Here is a 16,966-nt window from a genome sequence, read left to right as displayed (position 1 = left end):
ACTTGAATTAGAAAGTACAAAACGTTCTTGCTCACTAATAGAACTGCAAGGGGTGTACCGCTACAAAGCAAACAGGAAACATTTATTTAAGTTGTAGACAGAGAGTGTCAAAACCCCAAACCCTTAACTGGTAGTAGCAGAAACTTAAGAGAAGGTATTCAGTATGTTTCTGACTTTTTTCAAGTGTTACGCTTTTTTTCATGGGACATTCCCAACAGCTATGAAGTTCCTCAATGCCTCAGAAATTGCATTACACTCAAGTATCTTGGACAAATCATTCTGGCTAGCAGGAGATGACAGTTTGCATTAATCATTTGACAGTAACGCTACTTGGATTCCCACGCTGAGGCTACAGATGTTTGCTGACCTTGGGCAAAAGGGGTGGTGGCCTGCAGGAAACGCAGCGAGGTTCCCAGTCCAGCCCAATCCCTGCCTGGAATATGGGGGTGCCTTTAAGTACGCGTGTCTATGTGTGAACCGAAGCAGGCAGGAAGGGGAAGTACTGCTCCTTTTCTCCTCTTTAAATTAAAAAAAAAAAAAAAAAAGAACCACCCAACTTACAATTAAACCTTGAAGCATCAGGATGTGGATGCCCTAGAGGATGTTCTAGGATTTATGTTCCTAAATGGGTTATCGTTTATGGGTGGTGGGATTTTGTTGTACAAAGGTCAGTGCGTGCCGACCCTTGGCACCCACAGGCAGCTCCGGCACCCTCCAGGCAGGCTGGGGTGCCCCCTCCCCCCGCCCGGCTGCTTGGGGTGGGGGTGGGGGTGGGGGTGTGCACCAGCACTTGCTGGCCCGTGACCAGCACTTAAGCACTTTGCTTGTCCCGCAGAACGCAAAGGGCGCCCAGGCGGGGCCTCCCCCGCTCCCCGTAAGGCCAGCGCCGCCCGTGCGAACGGCCCCGGCCCGGCGGCGCTGCCGGTGCCCCCGCGGGACGGGCCCTGCGCCCGGCCTCGGCGGCAGCGTCCGCCGTATCCCGGCAACGCGCGCTGGCGTCACCGAGCCGCGCCGAGCGCCGCCGCGCCTGCGCCGGGAGCCGACGGCCGGGGGTGCGGCCTGGCTGCGGTCCCCGTCGGGCGGCGGCGAGCAGGATGCCGGGGCGCTGGGGTGAGGCTGCTGGCGGGGCCCGCCAGACGCGGCCCGCCGTCACGGCGCCCTGAGGGGCGCGCAGGGCCCCGGGCGGAGGGGGAAGCCGCTGCGGGCGGGCGCCCCGCGCCGGGCCTTGGCTGCCGCGTCCGGCGGGGCGGGGCGGCGCTGCCGGCGGGCCCGGGGCGGGGGCGGGGGCGCGGGCCGCCGCGGCGGGCGGGGCGGGCGTGACGCAGCCGGGGCGCCGGAGCGCGGCCGTTGGGCGCGGTTACGCGGCGCCCTGAGGGCGGGCGGGGCGGCCGGGCCGCGGGGGGCGGCTCTGGGGGGGCCGCGGGCCCTGGCGCACCCCTGACCCGTCGGGTTTGCGTGTTGCTGAGGGGCGTGCGGAAGGGAGCGCTCCCGCAGGCGGCGCGGCGGGGCCCGGGCCTCCGTGGTACAACATCGGGTTGTTAGTTGAGGGGGCTCACGGGGGGGCGTTCTCTCCCTCGGGGGGGGCGGCCGTGCCGCTGCGGGACGCACACCCCGGGAGGGTGAGGGGGTGGTGGGGGGAGGTGGCGCTTCGGGGCTGTCGTCTGGGATGGGCCACCAGGTGCAGGCCTGGACAGGGAGAGGGGCGTCGGAGGGCGGTTTGGAAGGAGAAAAGCAGCTCCGGTGGGAGCACGTACCTGTCTGTCTGAGAACAGACATTGCTCGGTGCTCGACCTTTAAATTGGAAGTCTATTCCTTTGTGTGAAATACCCGAGTAGTTTGAATAATGCCGTGATAAGAACTCACTTCATGTGTGCTGTGTTTCTTTTACCCTGTGGCAAGATCTTGACAGCTGTGAGCCCTGCTCCTGGGCAGGTTGGTGCCCAGATGCAGCTGTACGTACACAGAGGATCAAGTTCTGTTTTTCTGTGATGTCTCTCATAAGGTGTTTGTAATGCACCTGGTATCAAATAATTCCATATTTACATTAAGGTTAATAGTCTGCAATTAGCTTGCCGTTGCAGACCTCTATCTGTGAAAGTCCTGAAACAGTGTGAAACTACTGGTTTACAAGTGATTAGTTACAAGTGATTAATTCTGTACCGACAGAATTAATTTGTATGCTTCTGCTATTTCAAGACAAAAAGCAAAGTAAAGTTTTGGGGGAATGTCAAATGAGAGGCACCAAGGGGAGGAAATGGATGAAGACTCAGAATCAGGTCATAGGGTAGATCGCTATGCATACTTCTGGGGGGAAAGGGTAAGCTTGTAAAGGAAATGGTGAAATAAGTTGAAGTTGGGAGGTTTGAGCAAGTTGGTTCCATAATGGATCCTAAAGTTGAGCATTTTATGCAGATAAGGAGATTTCTAAATTGGTTTATACTGACGTGGATTCCTTGGCTTACTGGTTTAAGAATGCTGTGAGAGTTCTTTTGATCTGCCAATGTCAGTGTGATGTAAGAAAGCTAATTCCTAATGTAATATCTGTGTATAAACACGTATTGATAATTCTTATTTGTAGGCATTCTGACTTTCACATGCACGAATGTTTAGGAAAAACAAAGATCATCATAAATTACCATTGTCATCTCAAGATTTTATTTTCCATTCCATTGGATGTGTTTATATGTGTGTGTTGGAGCTGCTGAAAAATCTGCGTGAAAAATTATCGCTATTTAATATAAATTTGCTATAAGCACAATAATACATTTTTCGTAAGTTGTTAATGCCACATGCCAGTCTCTTCTGAGTGTTCTGCTTTGTTTCTGATTTGACTACTCGTGTTGTGTTACTGTAGAATAATGAGACTGGTTAGTGGGTAGCTAAACAAACTCTTAACCTACAAGAAAATGAGGGAGTAGCCATTCATAAAACACACAAATGTAACTCTCTAAAATATTTTTAGCAGAGACTCTACAAGTGAATGAGAACTTCTTTCTACGGAACTGAGGTGAAGAACTTCACCATGGGTCAGCAAATTTCAAACCATACCCAAACTGTAATTAACAAGTTGCCAGAAAAAGTAGCAAAGCATGCCGCTTTGGTTCAAGAAAGTGGTTTCCTAACATATGAAGAGTTTCTGGGAAGAGTAGCTGAACTTAATGATGTGTAAGCCTTACTTTGTTTCCTTCTATTGTTTTTTTAATGTTTTACAGAGACCTTGTACGCAGTATATTCTCCTGTGCTGGCTAAGCCAGAACTAGCCATCTGGTTTTGAAATGTTTACTGCAGTACTTGAAGTTTCTATAGTGGTTGTAATTACACTTCAAAACCAAAGCCTTACATTTCTCCTTAAATTCACTGTTCTCCAACACTCTTCTTCCAGTAAGTGTTGCTTCTCTCTTAGAAGTTCACAAGAGGCAGGCATTTAGCAGAATCTTCTTAGTGTTACCTGTCTCCCTTACTCTTCCTCCCTCCACCAACCACGTAAAGATGCAATGCTGTTTCCTCTCTGCCCATCACTTTTGGTAGGAAGTAGCAACACAAGCCCTGTAAAGATGGTAGAGCTACGCTAGGAAGGTAGTACCTGAGACAGAACTGTTTGTGACCCTCTCTCCCACCTCTGTGGATGTGCAATGCTGTTCCTCATGCAAGATGAGATGTGCCTTACTATCTGAAACCAAAGCGCATGATAATCCCAAACAAAAGGCTTCGTAAATAAGATTTTTCATAGCCAGCCTTTTGTTTGATTTATCGGTGGTTTTGACTGGATATATTGACTGGATTATTGGTGGTAAAAATAAATTAACAAAAAAAACCCCAGAGTTGGCATTTTTACCCAACATTTCTGATATCAAATGATATGAAGTGGAAACGTGCACACTGAAAAAGGGCTTTTTAATGTGTGTCTTTTGGTAATGTTTGATATTTAACTTTAATGTGAATTCATATTCAGTTTAGAAATTGCCTTGTCAAGTGTCATACTTTTATGAATGACCTTCTAGAACGGATACTTGTTTTCTGGGTAGACACATAAATAGATTTTGAAGAACATTCTTTTACATTTTGCCTGAGAATCTAAGCATATCTCAGTATAATTAACTCCAAAATATCATTATTATTCATTATTTTAAAATTTCTTTGCAGTTTTTGCTTTAGCCTGAATGTAACATAGCTTGCTCTGATTCGTACGGAGCAGACCTTTGTGTCTATGTTCCATTTAAAAAAAAAATACAAACCCCCACAAATTTCAGGGTCACCTGAAGCTTTCACCTGACTGCTTCATTATTAATATATACTAACACAAATACACCTCATCTGCATGTGTTGGTACTTGCATGCTTTTTTTACATACATGGTAAGGAAATAACCTTTTTAGATTGGACCACAATCTAATTTAGATTGTATGATTACTGTAACGAACCATGAAAATATGTATACATTAAAATGTCTATAAAGGACACTTGCTTGCTGATGCTGGATCAAAAGAATTGCACATCATTTCCTGAAAGTTACTGTGCAATTTAAAATGAAATGGACTGTGTATATTTAGTAACATGCTAAGAAGGTTTTACTCTTTAATTTCGTATCTCTGGGCAGTATTGATAAGAGCACATAGGTGAACAACAAATAATACCGGAGTGGCTGAGGCTGCTGATCTTTCCATGTCTAACATATGATGAAAAACACCTGATGTTTCTTTATTTCAGTGCTGCAAAATTGGCATCTGGACAAGACAAACATCTGTTGTTTGAAGTGCAGCCTGGTTCTGATTCTTCTGCTTTCTGGAAGGTGGTTGTTCGGATAATATGCACTAAAGTAAGATTGTTGAAAATTTTTATTTGGTGGGGGCTTTTTTTACAGATATCTGAGGACTGTCACTTTTACTGGTAAAATCCAACACCTCCCACAGACATTTTGAGTATATATTTTGATATGGATGATGTATTCAAGGATACTATTTGAGATAAATTAAGTCTAAATTCTAAGTTTCTGCAAAAAGTGGGTTAATAGAAACATTTTCACAACTAAGTTTAAAGGAATTGTATCTGCCAATGTTGTGCTTACGGTCCATTAGTTACAAATTCAGATCGGTGAGGGCAAGTCATGGTCATCGAATAGTACAACAAACTATATGGGAACTATATAGTTTGGTAGTAGTAGAAGTTGGTCAGCAAGTCCAAGCATTATTAGTTGAGCTAGTTTAACTGTATATATTCTGATTCCTTAGAAAACCAATGTGGAAGTTAAATGTTTAGCTTAGTTTGAAGACCATGACAAAACTTACTAAGTTTGATCTTTCTGATTAGGAGATTTTTGCCCTCTGTGTCCTGTCATGTGACATCCTTACATGGTCCTGAATCCACTAAACAATCTTAACATGCAGTTTAAACCAAATCAACTCTCAAACTGTTAGAAACTAACAAAACTACAAACTGTTTGAAACTAACAGTTTGTCATTTTCGGTTTGCTCTTAGTTTTCACTAAGGCAGTCACCATTGTTGACTATATTAGGTTCAAATGTGAAATGACTGGTAATTCTGTTCTTTGTTCTAACTTTATCCCAGTTTTTTAAGTCCCTACTCACAACTTAATCCATATGAGGAGTAATGGTAGTTGTCTTTCCCTAAAGATGTAGTCCTAACTGTGGTATTCCTCATGATGAAATGGCTGGGTTGGCAGGTCTTAACCCTTGCTGAATCAGACTGCAATTTGCTGACATAGTGGTGGACACTTAGGAAGGTGGCTACTACCATGAGAATTGCAGTGCATTAAGAGAAGTTTGAGCAATGTCAAGTAAAAAACTGATATCTAATTGTAAACAATTCTTTTGTCTTAAGATAAATAAAACAAGTGGCATTGTGGAAGCTTCCAGAATCTTGAACTTATATCAGTTCATTCAACTTTATAAAGACATCACCAGTCAAGCAGCAGGAGTTCTTGCGCAGAGTGGTACTTCTGAAGAAGCTGCTGAGAGTTTGATGTCTGTGTCATCCTGTCAGGCCAGCTTGTGGATGGGAAGGTATTTTGATATACTCTAGCCTCTGACTCCAGTTACAACATAAATATTTGGAAGTTGTGTGTAAAACCTGAACTACAAAGGTCTAGTGATCAGAACTGCATGCTCTTGGCAGATGCAGACTTTGTAGCATCGCAAACATGAGTAGCACGCCTTGTACCAAGAGAGCTGTACCGTGCTTGGGTGAAATTCTATTGGTGCTATCATACGTTAGCTTTGGAACAGTCACTTTAATGATCAGTTCTAATATAAACATGGTATATGTTGAATCTCCTGGATAAGGAAGCAGGAGGAAATGGAGTCAGCTGCAGCTACAAATCTAGGGGTTTTGACAGTGTTTGTTTAAACAGATTTTGTTATTGTTCCACTTAAACTTTCTCTTCCTCTTTTACATTTTGGCATGTGGAAGTTCCCATCTGTTGCCACTAGAAACTCATCAATTACAGTAATAATTTAACTTGTAAGACTGGAAAAATGTGAACTGTCTCACACGTGTTGACATCCTGCTTTGTTAACTAGAGGAAAAGTAAAAAACTAAGGTCAACACCTGCAATAACTTCAGTTCAAACTGAATGTAACAGCAAGAAGCTTGTCAGCCTTTCCCTGTGTGGAAATGTTGCTACCAGTAATTCGTTATTTTTTAACTTGCTGAATTAGTTCAGAGTTCTAACTCAGTTTTAAGTGAGGTAGAGATAGGTTTTACAAGAAAAAGTAATAAATGGTGTAGTTCTCTGTATCTAGCAGTGAGGAGCTGGTCAGCTCTGTTGTCATTCTACTGATAGAGCCCACTGGGTTTTTTTAAGTCAGTGGTTTGCAGAATGTGTTCTTTCCATTTAATTTCCTGTTTCTCTTGTTTGGGAACAAATAATTTTAAATTATTGGCTTTTCTGTGTTAATAAAATGCTAAATTCGGTAGCAAATTTTGGGCATGTTTGGGAAAGTGTATTTTCCTACTCTTTTTCAAAGATATACGGTTATACTAGAATACATGTATGTCTGGAAATGGGCTTTTACTTCGAACAAACAAGCCAAGAAAAAAAACCCACCCAGCAAAACAGCTTCATATATTGTTAAAGTAATTGTGTAGATATAAGGTTTCCTAGATGGGTTTCTTTTTCGCTTTTCAATCTTTAAGGTGGGGGAGGTGAGCATCCTTCGTGTTTGTAAACTTAATTGCTGTTGCAATGCAGTGATGAGTAACGACTTTTCTAATATGCTGGTAATACGCTGGAACTTAGTGAGCTTACCTTATCCAAGGTTTTCAAGTTATAAGGAAAATAGAGGCTGAAGCACCTTCAGGTGTTTTACCTGAGGAAGTCTTCTGTTTGTTTTTCTGTGATATCCTCCCGTTTGCTTAAATTCTTTACACCTTTAGACATTTTTCAGTGTTGCAAGAGCTAGCCGTCACTGCACAAATATAGCAAATGTTATCTGTTTCATTCTTTTTCTTATCTTAACTTCTACCAGAATAATACCCAATTTCTCCAGAATATCCACTTCCTATTCAGAGCATACCAAAATAAACCAAAAATGTGGTTTATGCTTTCTGATAATGGAGACAGGCATTTCCTTAGTTTGTCACTCCTGTATTTTACCATTTCTTCAGAAACTTAGTCCACTGGCTAAATCTTGATTTCCAGAAACTTTATAAACAGGGTGTCTATTTTAAGTTTAACTGCTTGTATATACACCAGTAAATCTCAAAAAATGAAGTGTTATCAAAGGTTAGTACTGAGAGTTGCGTGGGGGAGGGAAATGAAAGGGAGCAAGTCCAAAGAACCTAGTGAGCTAATCAAAAGATAGATCTTTTTGGAAATGGTTGTCCTCATTGTATGTGAATCACCATCTAATTCTACAAAAAAATCTCCTAGTCTTCTAAAGTAACTTCTCAAAAAGCAAATTGAAAAGGAACCCCCTAGGACCGACTGAAGAATAACCAAAAGCATGTTAATTGCTGTCCCTTAGCTGGCTAATCTGTGTAGTTAAAACTCCCAAGATGCCTAAGCAGAAGTGGTTTGGTCCATGGTCATTCCAGTGGACTGTCTCCTGAATGCCATTCTTTCTAGAATGCTACCTCTGTGCCCCAAGTCACAGAAGGGATTCCTAAATCGGGGGTTTTGGAAAACCTGAAAATTTCAGAGCACTTACTTGGCTGTCTTGGAAGTGAGCTGTGACTATTAAATTCAAACACAAAAAAAACCCTCAGAAAAATTAAACAAAAAAGGAACCCTAGGGGGTTGAAGCAAGGACAGGTAGCCTGGGAGGAATACAGAGTAATTGTCCGAGCAGCCAGGGACCAGGTCAGGAAAGCTAAAGCTGATAGAATTGAAGCTGGTCAGGGACATCAAGGCAGAAAGAAAAGCTGCTATAGGTACATCAGTGATAAAAGGAAGGCCAGGGAAAACGTGGTCTCTCTCCAGAAGGAAACGGGAGACCTGGTTACCTGGGACATGGAGAAGGCTGAGGTACTCTGTGATTTTGCCTTGGTCTTTATGGGCAGGTGCTCCAGCCACACCGCCCAAGTTGCAGAAGGCAAAGGCAGGGACTGAGAGAGTGAAGAATCACTCACTGTAGCAGTTAAGGTTTGAGACCATCTGAGGAACCTGAAGCTGCACAAGTCCATGGGACCTGATGAGATGCACCTGAGAAGTCACGGCAGTCTGGTGAAACTCCCACTGACTGGAAAAGGGGAAACATAGCTCCTGTTTTTTATAAAGGGAGATAAGGAAGACCTGGGAAACTACAGGCTGGTCAGTCTTGCCTGTGTGTCCAGCAAAATCATGGAGCAGATCCTCCTGGAAACTGTGCTAAGGCACATGGAAAATAAGGAGGTGGTTGGTGACAGCCAACATGGCTTCACTAAGGGCAAATCGTGCCTGACAAATATGGTGGCCTTCTACAACAGGGTTACAGTGTTGGGGGATGAGGGAAGAGCAGCTGCTGTTATCTGCCTTGGACTTGGGCAAAGCATTTGACCCTGTCCGACATGACATCCTTGTCTCTAAACTGGAGAGACATGGGTTCGATGGATGGGCCACTTGGCGGATAAGGAGTTGGCTGGGTGGTTGCACTCAGAGTTGCAAGGGAAACAGGTGATGAGTGCTGTTCCTCAGGGATCCATATAGGAACCAAGACTGTCTGACATCTTTGTCAGTGTCATGGACGCTGGGGTTGAGGCACCCTCAGCAAGTTCGCTGAAGGCACCAAGCTGCGTGGTGCAGCTGACACGCTGGAGGGAAGGGATGCCATCCAGAGGGACCTTGACAGGCCGGAGTGGTGGGCCCGTGCAAACCCCATGGAGTTCAAGCAGGGCCAAGTGCAAGGTCCTGTATGTGGGTCAGGGCAATCCCAAGCACAAACACAGGCTGGGCAGAGAATGGCCTGAGAGCAGCCCTGAGGAGAAGGACTTGGGCCTGTTGGTGGGTGAGAAGCTCAACATGGCCCAGCAATGCGCGCTTGCAGCCCCAGAAAGCCAGCCCTGTCCCGGACTGCGTCGAAAGAAGCGAGGCCAGCAGAGTGAGGGAGGTGATTGTCCCCCTCTGCTCTGGTGAGACACCCACGCCCGGAGAGCTGTGTTCAGCTCTGGGCCCCCAACATACGAAGGATGTGGATGTGTTGGAGTGAGTCCAGATGAGACCATGAAGGTGACCAGAGGGCTGGAGCACCTCTCCTATGAAGATGGGCTGGGAGAGCTGGTGTTGTTCAGCCTGGAGAAAAGGCAGCTCTGGGGAGACCTTACAGCCGCCTTCCAGCACCTAAAGGGGGCCTCCAAGAAAGCTGGAGAGGTGAAGGGCATGTAGTGATAGGACAAGGGGGAATGGCTTTAAGCTGAAAGGGGGCAGGTTTAGATTAGGGGTTAGGAAGAAATTCTTCACTGTTGAGGGTGGTGAGACACTGGCCCAGGCTGCCCAGAGCAGCTGTGGGTGCCCCATCCCTGGCAGTGTCCAAGGCCAGGCTGGACGGGGCTGGGGGCAACCTGGGCTGGTGGGAGGTGTCCCCACCTGTGGTAGGGTGGTTGGATCCAGATGATCTTTAAGGTCTCTTCCAATCCAAACCTTTCTATGATTCTATGAAAATAAGGGAACTTTACATGCCTAGTTAGGTCAGTGAAAACTGAGGATTCACTATGTTTTCGTACTTGAGAAGGTAATGCAAATACGTTAGGACCTTTAGATACAAATATATATTATTTGTGGGAAAAAAAAGAAGACAAATAAAATTAAAACGTCTGTCCCAGGAAGTGATCTAACTCCCCAACCCCACTCCCAACAAGAACACCTAGAAGCTTAACTGGCAAAGCTGTAGTAATGGTCAACTTGAGAGAGTCCTAATTTGAAGGAACAATCATGAGGGGTGAATTGGAAGGTAAAATCGGCCTTTTCAATTTAATGAGCAGTTTAGCTTTTGGCATTTTGATGGTGTGTGAAATTAGTGGACATGCATTCTAGTAGTGATCCTTTTGACATGCACATTTTTATCTGGGATATAAGCTAGTACGCAGAAATTGGACAGAGATCATTACGGAGTAGTTCAGCTTGACAGCTCTGTGAAAGGAAGGCAGATTCTTCTGCATTTAAAGTAAACAGTGTTTCTGTTGTTTTGCAAAGTCGTGTGACAACTTCTCACACTTCTCTTGTTGATAATGAACAAGGATTTGCATAACCCTCTGCAACACAAAAGCACCACATGGCAAAAAATAAATGCATATTCTAACTTAGTTTAGTTCATCTACTGCGGTTTGTGGGTAGCTTGAGGCTGTGTCTGCTGACGTATGCTGAGATGATTTAACTAGTCCATTCAAAAAATCACATGTTCCCTGCAGGTCAGTACAGGTGTTCTTTTCTGTCCATCACTAATTATTAAGAAAAAATGTAGGAACTGTTGTAGTTGCTAGGACACAAATACAAACCTTACTAGTTACCTGGGAGAAAATACTCTCTTCTCTTCTGCAGGGTTAAACAGTTGACAGATGAAGAGGAATGTTGCATCTGCATGGATGGACGTGCTGATTTAATCTTGCCATGTGCTCACAGTTTCTGCCAGAAATGCATTGATAAATGGTAATACATTTTAAAGGATATTCATTATTTTATAGTATGTGCTGGTTATCAGAGATGCTTCAGTTTGGTCTGACAGATTCCTTATTTCCCATATAATTTAATATCTGAAGGTATTTGCAAGCTAATATACATATGATACATAACAAGCTTAAGTAAAATCTGATTGTAGCAGAAGGAAATGGCTTCAGAATTCGTAAACATCTTATGAACATTTTATTTTGGAAAAAGAGATGTGAAAGTGCTTTTCAGCATTTGTTTTATAATTTCTTTTTATTCTTGTAAAACTAAATTATTGTATTGCTGTTCGAAAACTAGAGAAGACAGGGTATATGATGATGCTGGCACATTATGCTTCACAAAATCTCATTAAAAGCTTCTTTTTAAGAAAAGAATCAATAGTTTGTAAGACTACGCAAATATGAAGGCGAGTTGCACTATCTTAGCGCTTATTTGGGAAATAACTATCAGAGGGATTTTTTCCGTGTATTATACTTTCACTTGAAATAAATAGCATACCATCTGCTATTTTAAATATATAGGCTTTTCTGGGGAAGGATTTCTTCTCAATAGCAATGCCTTCAAATTTATGTATAATCTGTACCTTACAATATATGTTCAGCTTCACAGTAAAGTGAACAGGTTTTCAGCTTCTGCATCTGTCTGATACACCAGTTGTTGGAAAAGAGAGAAAAATTGTTTTGTGGAGGAGCGTAGCTCTTCTCCAACCGTGCAGAAGACCTACAAGGATTAGGCAGGTGTTCTGGCAATCTTGCTTTAGGTGATACAGATATTCTCAGTTAAAAGGCTTTTTTTGACTAGTTAATGCAAATTATTTTACACTGAAGTCACATCATTTGTGAGCAAGAATTTTGTTTTGTGACTTTTTCAAAAGCTTATCAAAGAAGTTACTCTTACAATGGTATGCTCCCACAAGGAAAAAAATTGTAAAAGTCACTGGATCTCAGAGTACAACTAGGCATCTCTTTTCTGGGAAAATATTTTAACATCTGTCAGCAATGCAGGGTCTTAGTTTAGCAGCTGTGGTGGAGAGCAGATTATATTCTACTTTGACTAATGAAGCAACTGAACTCAGTAACTTAAGTTCCAGTTATACCATTCTTTTTTTGTTATTAAATTGTTAAGGTTAATTTCTTAACCTAGGCATGTAACAGGCTCCCAGCTTAGAAGTGTAATTGTTTGGGACTCCTGAGTGAGTTGGTGGAGGGGAATAGGACCCTGAGGGACCAATTCTAAATTTCAGTGGGCTGACTGACCCAAGAAAAGGGTTCCTTTTTCTCTTTATGTAGGAAGTTTATGGGGACTGATTTCTGAAGTAGCTCAGCTGAATACCTAAAGATAGGAAGAAGTAATTTAGACCGTGAATTTCCATTTAAACTTTCTGGTCAGGAAGCTCAATGCTTTTTGTTGATTATGAGGAACATGACTTCAAATTTATCACTCAAAGAATGGAGCTACGTTCGGAATTGTTGGCCAGTCTTCCTCACAAAGAAAAAGTTTTTAAACAAACAAAATACACAGGTGGTCTAATCCAGTTAACCTGATCATTCTTGAAGTTCTCCCTGGGTTGTGGCTTTGATTTTCGTTGGGGTTTTTTGGCTTTTTTTGGCCAGATAGAGACCGTCAGTGAAAAGTACTCATTTCTCTGGCTTCCTAACAGGAGCGATCGTCACAGAAGCTGTCCTGTCTGCCGTCGGCAAGTGACTGGGGCAGGTGATTCTTGGGTGGTCTCAGATGCACCTACAGAAGACGATATCGCTACTTACATACTTAACATGGTAGATGAGGTGGGCCAGCCTCACAGACCCTGACACTAGCCCAACAAGCTGACAATAGCAGAAGCACTTGGAGCTTTTGTTTTCACGAACGTTTGTTTTTACCTCTCGTTGCTGTTCTTCCACAGTTTGTCTTTCACTTCTTGGCTGCTGTGAATCTGCGCTGCTCTTTTCGAACAGGGTTTATGAGCCAGTGTATGTGTGCGCAGTCCTAATTATTAACCTGTGCTTTCAGTAAACTTTGATCATTAACAAAGTTTATTTTAACAACTTTTGAGATAATGAATGGCTCGACTACTAGATGAAACAATTTGTAACAGCACAACTATAACTGCTAACTGCTGTTTGAGTATCACAGGGTGCCGCTGCAGAAGATGAGCCACGTCAGATGGCTTGACCTCACAGTTCTTATCCTTAAAACAGTCCCTTTAGTTTCATGACAAATGTGAATAAAGATGAGTTAACACTAATGGTTATTAATTAGAAATTTTACTGCTGGAACTTGAAGATGTCCCACAGCCTGTTCTTCAGTAGCCAGTTATTGCTGCTTTTAGTGCTTAAGGTAATGGTTTCAATCTGATCTCTTAGGAGTTTTAGTGTTATTTTAAACCTGTTTTGGAGAGTGTAGGCAGCTCTATTAAATGTACTTGTGCACTTCCCTTTATTCTTCTAACAAGATTATCTCCTAGAATATTTTTTTAAATATGATAATTAGCATAGTCTTATTAGCTTGGAAACATTAAACAGTTTTATACACAATCCTAAAAAAAGTAAATCAGTTTATAGTTTTTTGATCAAAACCAGCCAAAACTATTTGTAAGCATTAGGCATATCTGAAGAGAATGCCTTTATTTGAATCAGCAGTTAAGGTGTAGTTTAGTCTGATGCTGTGGTTTTATCTGCTTCTGGTGAATTTTTGAAGTGATGAAATCAGAGGTACAAGGTGTACTAAGAGTTATGAGGTAATAAGGTAATAATCTAAGTAAGGGTGCTGTCTTTTATATCTACAAGTGCAATATGCTTTTATGTAGCAGAGAGAAACTTTAACAATAATGTTGCTTGAGCGAGATGTGCATGTGACAACTTGGGAAAAGGGATATCACAACTGAAGTGCAACAGTGTTTCTATGTCTGGCAGAGTGAAATCTTTCAAGACCTGAGTTTAGACAGTCTAAAATAAATTGTTAGTATTCAGAAAACCCATCTTAAGCCTCTTTTGCTTACATAGTGTTATGGAAGTCAACTGCTATTGTAGAGAATTAATGATTTTTTAATACATATTAACAAATACTACTATTTTAACTTGAGGCAGTTGAGTGAGAAATACTCACGTGTAGCATTTGAGGGAATGTCAGCATAAATCGCGCTTACAGTAAGACTGCATTTTTAATTACTGTACCCGTTAAGAATTGATGATGCCATAAGGCTAAGGCCTTTTATCACAGATTGGTTCTGAACTAAAAGGTGCGTGCACATGTAGATATGCACATTTGGGTTATTTTCCTTAATTGGCTACAAAGTAATATAATTAGGTTGGGGACTAGATCTTGGGAATTTGTCTATTATACTTCTGTTTGTTAAGGAACGTGCATAACATACAGCACCCATGTAGGCTTGGCTTGTGGCATAGTTGTCAAATTTAGCATAGACATTCAGACAGGTAAGCAACGTACTCTTCTTGTGTGTATCACCTACAAGCCATTATGGCTTAGTGTGTAAATCTGTATGTAACTACTGAAAAATCCACTTATGAATGTATATAGCTTAGAACTAATTTTTTCCCTTTGTTAATTCTTTGATATCAATGAGGTATTCTTCAGAAAACGTGTGGACTGGTTGGTTGCATAAGGGCAGTTGTTATTTGGACAGAAAATTGTTAATGGTCAGGGATTTTCCACTAAAATATCTGCAAATATTCCTAGTCAAACATCAGTTTGGTTTCTTTTTGGGTTTTGAGCTTGCATTAGTCCATGTTCAGAACTTTAAAATTACCTTTGAATTTTTTAAACTTTTTATATCACTGGAACAGAAAGAGCATCTAAATTAAAGCTTCAAGCTAACTTTATTTTTCAAATATTTCAGGAATTATACTTCTGAACTGAGATTTTATAAGTTGATTTTCTGCTAAGAACTTACATGAACTTCTTAAAATGTAATTTTGTAATGATGCAAACAGGTTGCTAATTGCAGCATAATGACACTTGCAATTACGATATAAACTAATGCAAAAATTATTTAAATAGTGAAAAGTAAACTTTGTATTCTGTACAGCTTTTTTAATTAAGTTGCTGTAATTCACACTGCTGTGATGTAGTTACTGTAACGTGTGCCTTGTAAAATATATGTACTGTACGTTATGTGGGATGATAGATATATTAACACTGAAAAACTAGTAATTTGATACTGGTTGGTATTACCTACTCTGACTTTTGGAAATTCAGTTTTGGAAAAGGAATTGCTTTGGCAGGGACATGGTGATGGGTTCCAGAAGGTAGACCTTGAAAATGTGAATTGCTGCGAATAGCTGTTGGTGGGGGGGCATTAGAACAAACTAAACTTCCTTGTGTAAGTGAAGATTTCTTACAGGTTTAATGTGAAATTGTAATTTAAACGCTATAGGTTGTATTAATAGCTAAGGACATTCCAGTATATTAAACTTTGTGTATGAATTGTGCAATAAAGTTACTTTGGAAGAAATGTCGATGTTGTTTTAAGTATAAGGAATCTCTTGGCTTAGATACCACAGAAGTCTGAAAACTGAATTTTAATCTGTATACGATTCCATTGTACAGGTGCTGTGGTTAAAAGGATGCCATGTGAGTCAGATGTCTCCTAAACTTTGAAGTGTGGTATTAACAAGGTAGCGTAAATGCAGCCCTGCAAAAAGGACTCAGTCTGATTCTTCTCTTTTTCTTGTCAAAACAAGTAACAATAAAAGACAATATTGAGGAGCAGGTTTCCTTTGGAAAAGGAATTTTTTCTATTTATTTATTTATTTATTCCAGAGAAGAGTGATTTGCTTTTTCCCCCCAAGTTATTCCATCATGTTTCTACTAGTATTTTAAAGCTTAAGTATGGTATGGTTTGAAGTATTCTTTCTTCTCCTGATTTTCCCTGTTTTTCAGTAAGAATTGAAGTAAGTAATTAACCCAACTGTTTCCTCTGTCTGGTTACTTGGTTTATCTTTTTTGATCTTTCAAAGCCAATTGAGAAATGGGAGAGGAATGAATTAACAGATCAGGAAGTTAAAACCAGAGAACCTACCAGCTGACAGACACACTAGACGGTGGGTATACTTGAGGAATTAACAAAAACTTGTATTTCCTAGGTTTCAAGTTTAGACACCATATTAATGTAATGTGCACAGTTTTGGTTTTAGTGGGAAATGGCATTATTTACCTTAAATACCTTTCCCTTTCCTTTAAAGACAGTTCTGTATGTGATGGTAAAGGTTTTCCAATCCATACTCATTCCAGTTCTGGAAATGCAAGGCAAGCAGTGAGATCTCTGTGCTGTAGGTTTGAACTGGACTCGTGAATTCTGCCCCTCCACAGATGTGTGTGCCAAATGCATGATTTTTAGGAGGAGCATCTTAACGGTGCTTTGTGTCCCCCCCTGAACCCTCGAACAGTAGCTTCCTCAGGGAGCCTTAGAGATGCTTGACGTAAGTGGGAGCTCTATGTTAACCTGTCTGGCCTTAACGCTGCATTTACACAATTCTTTTAATTTTGTACCCACTAAGTACACGTGCTCTGCAATAGAATTAATTGTATTGTGACTCATATTACAGTAGTTATTTTTTCTGTTGTTAAACCATTCTTGAAGATACCATATTGTTTTATCCTCACCTGTTTTAAGTGGGTTAATGGAATTCTGCTTTCTTGTGTGTCTTAAAAATCGGTTATTTCAAAACTGAATTTTTTTCAATTGTCACTTCTTCAGATGTTTGGTACTAAGGTCTAGAATCTGTCATACAGCAGCATACTGTAAAGACCGAACATTCATTTTCTGTTGCTGTGTGTAGCTGAAGTGAACTGGGTGTGTGTCTCTGAGGGGTCTGACAGCACATTTGACTTTTGTATCAGAGCTGTCAAGATG

The 16,966-nt window shown here is 41.6% G+C and overlaps 1 protein-coding gene across 5 annotated transcripts; it reads left to right on the top strand.

Moving 5' to 3' along the window:
* The first annotated feature begins 45 nt into the window (after positions 1–45).
* Positions 46–15,819, top strand: RNF141 (ring finger protein 141). 5 transcript variants are annotated; one of them, XM_037402149.1, is made up of 6 exons: positions 1,008–1,110; positions 2,966–3,165; positions 4,707–4,815; positions 5,838–6,019; positions 10,969–11,076; positions 12,755–13,108. In XM_037402149.1, exons 2-6 carry the CDS (start codon positions 2,981–2,983, stop codon positions 12,903–12,905), a joined length of 735 nt encoding a protein of 244 aa, XP_037258046.1. In that variant the 5' UTR covers positions 1,008–1,110; positions 2,966–2,980; the 3' UTR covers positions 12,906–13,108. The 5 variants fall into 5 exon arrangements, with proteins under 5 accessions (XP_037258044.1, XP_037258043.1, XP_037258046.1 ...); XM_037402148.1 differs by having other exon boundaries at positions 2,963–3,165; XM_037402150.1 differs by lacking the exon at positions 1,008–1,110 and adding an exon at positions 1,407–1,522 and having other exon boundaries at positions 2,963–3,165.
* The last annotated feature ends 1,147 nt before the right edge of the window (positions 15,820–16,966 follow it).

This window comes from Falco rusticolus, chromosome 10, assembly GCF_015220075.1.
Source record: "Falco rusticolus isolate bFalRus1 chromosome 10, bFalRus1.pri, whole genome shotgun sequence".
Lineage (NCBI taxonomy): Eukaryota > Metazoa > Chordata > Aves > Falconiformes > Falconidae > Falco > Falco rusticolus.
This window is presented reverse-complemented; position numbering and strand designations above follow the sequence as displayed.